The sequence below is a fragment of the Cydia pomonella genome, chromosome 7 (assembly GCF_033807575.1).
Source record: "Cydia pomonella isolate Wapato2018A chromosome 7, ilCydPomo1, whole genome shotgun sequence".
NCBI classification, from domain to species: domain Eukaryota; kingdom Metazoa; phylum Arthropoda; class Insecta; order Lepidoptera; family Tortricidae; genus Cydia; species Cydia pomonella.
The window spans coordinates 21,239,637-21,244,979 of NC_084709.1; the positions used below are offsets into that span (position 1 = coordinate 21,239,637).

A 5,343-nucleotide genomic window follows, 5' to 3' on the forward strand; every position below is an offset into this window, starting at 1 on the left:
TTCATCATCTCCAATTTTTTTCTTGCAAATATGACATATATTGGAGGATGTGTTAGCACCGCTGCTGTCGCTGTAATTTTTTTTTGGTGGTACGACTTTTTGCAAGATTTTTATGATTCTATCAGCGTCTTCACGAATGCTCTGTATAAATTTCTCCACACAATCTTCACCGCGATAGATAACAAATTTGGATAAATTATTGTCATATTCACAATGAATATAATAGGAAAAACTACATGGCACATGTTTATGGGTGTTACAAGTAGCACTTGTAGTAGTAGACTTTTCATTATCTAACGGAACTAAAATCGATTCAAAGTCACCATAAATTACAAATGGCACTTTCATTTTATTTTTATAATTTTTGAAACGTAAGTATTTATTATTAGGCTTAGGTAGCTCTACAAGTGTCTCCCCACAACCAATTGCTCGGTGTCGATCTAGTTTATTTTTATTTGCAAAGGGGTGTAAACACCCATCACATATCCATGTTGTTTTTCCATGCTTACTAATTTGCGAACTCACTAAACGAGACAAATTTTTAATCCAACAATAATGTGAAACATCACCTCTCTCAAAATATAACAAATTTACATGATTTTCGCAAGACATTTTCGAAATACGTAGAGGTACAATAGTCAGACCCCTGTCATCCCTTTTCTTATCTGTATCAATACCATATACATTAACACTGATTTTATTTAATTTTTCAAACTTTTTAATGTCCGAGAGACAAACCGGATCTTTTATACCTGTCACGTTAAAAATGTCTGTATAATGTGGGTACGATGAGGGACGATCACTGTTTTTATCAACTGGATAGAGAGCACTAATGATGGCCCAATAAAAACACTTGTTATCACGATTTTTCACGTTAACACATGCATTCTTCGATTGCACCTCGGGTGGCAGTGGTATATATGTAGATCCTTTGAGTGGTTGATATTTGTTAACGTTGACGTTGAGAAACTCAATCTTCTCGAGACCCCAACCGCTGTCCCTTTCGTCGAAATCTTCACATTTTTTGGAAATACACAAGGATATTTGTTCAAAATACGATGGAAAATCCATACAGTCTTTATGCAGAGCCACGTTTTTTGTGTTGAATGACTTTAGATCACGTATCACTTCACCTTCAGCATTGGTTTTCACAAAAGTACCAAAGAGTTCAACATTTATTTTTACATGTTTATGTGTTTTTAGTTCAATGGTAATCAGCTTTTCAAGCGTTTCTCCAATATTCAACAAATACATTTTAGGATCCAAAATGTCTGCACTCCCATTAATCCGGTATGTAATTATTCTGCACTTGAAGGCACTGTCAACAATGTAAACAGCACCGTCGGCAGACTTTTCTTGTGCACAAAGCAGGATGTGGCGGTCACTTTCCGAATGAGATATCAAACAGTTTGATAATACATCTTCGTTACAAAAGTTGCAATGATGTAACAACGCCATGGTGATGCTTCAATTCACTCGCTCAGACAACGGTACGGTCGTGCCGTGAGGCGGGCTGCGGGCAACTAAGTGAGTTGCATCATGCCATGCGCTGGCGTCTGCGGTGCGCGGCGAAGCGGGGAAGGGGAGCCTGGCCGGCGACGCGCCATGCGACGCCCACACATGATTTGCACGTGTCGACACAGTGAGTCATTATTGCATCATCGGGCTTGACTGAGAATGGTTAGAGAAAACGGGGATTTCCCGTCGACCAAACACAAGTGAATGATTACATATCTTCAAGTATACTCTGGTGAACCCACTTTGTGAGTAGAAAAAAAAGACGTAATATTCAATTATTACTGCGCGTTATTACTGTACAGCCTACAATTGCATTGGTGTAGGGGAGGAAGAAAGATAAGGGTTCTATGTTAAAATAAATAATAAATAGGTTAGTTATTGTTTTTTATTTTTATTTTCATGAAACTTTAACCGTTTCAATTGAAAATATAGGTATTACACAAAATATCGGTGGCATAACACTTGATTTCAGAGTCGACAATATCGTTTACATTGCACAAACTACCTATAATATTGCGTGCATGTTGAACATTAGCGGGGTGATATATCTTGAAATGTTTCTTGAAGAAGTTGAGACGGTTTTCGTAGGTAGACTTTATTTTGTTCAAGTATCCGATACGTGCGTTAATACACTCCATAACACATTCGATATGACTCCATTCCATGTGGTTTATCACCAAGGGGTGTGTGTTCGTCACCGGTTCATTGTCACAGCTGAGTAAAAGTAACGGTACAGGAGAGATACACATCCGAAGACGATCGCACTGAATCAGCTCTGGTGAAACACACATTGGGCTATGAAAGAAGTTTCCAATGACGTCAACTTTTTCCGCAAACATTGCATTCCATTCTTCACAGGTGAGTTCATAATGGCCATTAAAACTGACACAGGTATGTAATCTGATTTTAGCTTGAATAAACTGCAACTTTAAGTATACATGGATATTTGCAATCGGAGCACTTGCACCAGCAGGACAGCGTTTGAGATTGTAGACACTCTTGCTCAGCTCACAGCAACCATCACCAGCACCGGAACAATCAATCGACGGTGTGTAAGAAGGTAAAAAAATGTTTGAATAATTCATTTTTTAAACGTATTTTCAAAGTTCCAAGACACGTTTACAATTGAGGGTGGTCAATGCTCTACTGAATGATTTTACGTGTGGCACTGGTGAGAGCGTTGTACTCAAACAGTGAATCATTGATAATGAGACAGTATGCCGTGGTGTTGGCAGGTACATTCTCTTTAAACTCCATTTCCAATTTAATATCAATAGCACCAGCTCCCGAGTTGAAGCTGTCACACTGTCTGGACGTGTCAATGACTATTAATGGAGAGTGTGTCTTGTAATGAGCATAATTTACTTGAGGGCTGGTATGATCACGGCTGTAGTACGATCGTTGGAAATTGGTAAATGCATCATATAAGAGCGCATAGTTGTTTGTTTTAAATTCAGCCGAAAAAGGATCGTATGGATAATACTGTGCATTCAAATACACCCTGCAATTGGTAAGATTACAATGGTCGAATATACTCATATCTTTGGTCTTGTCGTTCCTGCGTGCCGTTTGGAAACCAACAATGAGATAGCGAGGTTTCTCAAGCTGAGTACTAGTCTTGATGCACCAAATATGACGTTCTGAGGAAGGTAGTATGGGATATTCATACAGTTCCCACGTGCGGAATGCTATCTGAACTGGTATGCTGCCCTCAACATACGACATTAAGCGCAGTTTCTCCTTATCAGATACTTTTATGACTGGCATCCTCCATGTGACACGAGTGATTTCAATCTCACCATTTGGAGTCGGCGGTTTTGGTACCGTATTCGGATCAACGGGTGCTAAATCTAAACAGTTTACATCTATACTGGCGCGATTTAATATCAACTCGTGTTTCCCATTCATTATTACCTTCTTGTAATCCTCGGCGAAACCCAAGAAATGAGATAGTGGTATGGTTAATGTAAACTTGTCATGTATCTTTTTAGCACCAACTTCCCACCCCGCTGTCTGAAGACTATGGTCCATTTCCTTGGTGTATGAGATTAGTCCCTTAATGGTGGATGTGATGCCGCAGTTTCTCGCTCGATCAATCTCCACACCGTTCAATTCATAACGAATGTCTTGAAATAAAAAAGCAGCACCATTGTTGACCAGTAGACAGCCTTTCTCCACAGTGCCTTCCACTAATATTTGACTTTGACTCGGTAGTAGAATTAGATCTTGACGGTTGATACATATGTGGATGTTATCGTTGTTTTTGAAAGAGTCATTATACGGAGTGTATGGGTGAAATTCTATACTTTCTATACTTTCATCGAATAACACCTTCTCACCAATGTTTAAGATAGATGACGAGGACATACTTTGAAACCGATACTCTGTAAAAATGTACTGTTTTCTCTAGTCAATTTCCTTGGTTGTTGTTGTTTTTGTAGTGACTGCCGCTGTCTCTCGTTAATACGACGTGTTGTAGTAGTTCTCTCGACGAGAGCAAGATCTCGACTAGTTGTGAAGGTGTTGTTACCAAGGCTTTTATTGTTATGTATAATCATTTTTTTTTTACTTTTTACGAATATGCAAACGAAGTGCAATGCTTTCACCTCGGAAATTTACCGTATTACCGTGCTCGTTTACAATGCGCAATTCAATGTTTTGTATGCGATTGTTACTCTTCTTGACGGGTAGATATATAATATTGGTAGGTTGTTCAATAATTTGGTAGCCGGGCGGGACGTCAGGTGAAAACTCGTGTAAAACATGTGACGGCTTGTTGTTTACGAATGAGCCCTCCACAATATTGCACTCTATTCTTATAGTGTTTGTAATGATTATATTAATTGTTTTATCCGACCAATGTGATGTTTTTGCTTTAAGCTTTTTCGCTGAATAACCAAACAATGACCCTATGCTGTTTGGTTTGTCAAAGCGAATATCATACTTTGGCGAGAATATCATACACTTGGAGGTATTGTTATTTACAAAGATATCCACCAATTTTTCACCATCACCTTTAGCCCTCTTTGTCATTTCCTCGTTCAAGAGGTGTATTATACTGGAGAGCTCGTATGAACCTTCAGGAATTGCGATTACATCATCCCCATAGTGAAACATATTATTGCTCTTATCAACATTAGGAATAGTGTTGAAAGTCTTAAAGTACACGAGAGCACACTCGTAAAAACCATCATTGTCCAATTCTAGAGCCGGTTGAAAGTCTACATTCAACACAGGCTCGTTACCGCTCAGACTTATTGTGAATGATGTCATAGACATGATACTGACGGGTAGAAGATTAATGTAAGAATGAAACTACACATGTAATGCTCATGATATTTATTTAAAACAAACGCTTAGCATTGGTACACAGGAAGGCCAAACATAAGTGTCCACAATTTACAGTATTAAATTTCTGTAATCGATTGTAATTATACTCTACTCGCATGTTGCGCTGTTGTTTGGTACTAGCGGAATCATTTATATAATCAATAAACTCTCGAGGTGGTCTCAAATCACCAAAGCTATCAAAATATAGACAATAGTTACCCTTTTTCGCATAGGCACACCAATGTGTACCTTCACCCTGCTGAGAGTCTAAATTGATAATACCAGTTTCATAATAGTGAGGTTTCTTTGGGAGATTATCTCGCATGAAAACACCCCTAAAGTAGGGGATTTTCTCTCTACGTGCAAATCTCACAATGTCCACATCGGTGAGAGCTTGACCAATCGGAGGTAAATCTAATTTCTTGTTTTTTTTTTTTTCGCCACTTTTGCAGTTGCCGATACTGTTGCTGCTGCTGCTGCTGCTGCTGCTGCTGC

The 5,343-nt window shown here is 38.8% G+C and overlaps 1 protein-coding gene across 1 annotated transcript; it reads right to left on the reverse strand.

Annotated features, from left to right (window-relative positions):
* Positions 1 to 2,661: 2,661 nt before the first annotated feature.
* Positions 2,662 to 3,885, reverse strand: LOC133519524 (uncharacterized). The gene has a single exon (XM_061853530.1). The coding sequence runs from the start codon at positions 3,883 to 3,885 to the stop codon at positions 2,662 to 2,664; it is 1,224 nt and encodes a 407-aa protein (XP_061709514.1).
* Positions 3,886 to 5,343: the final 1,458 nt, after the last annotated feature.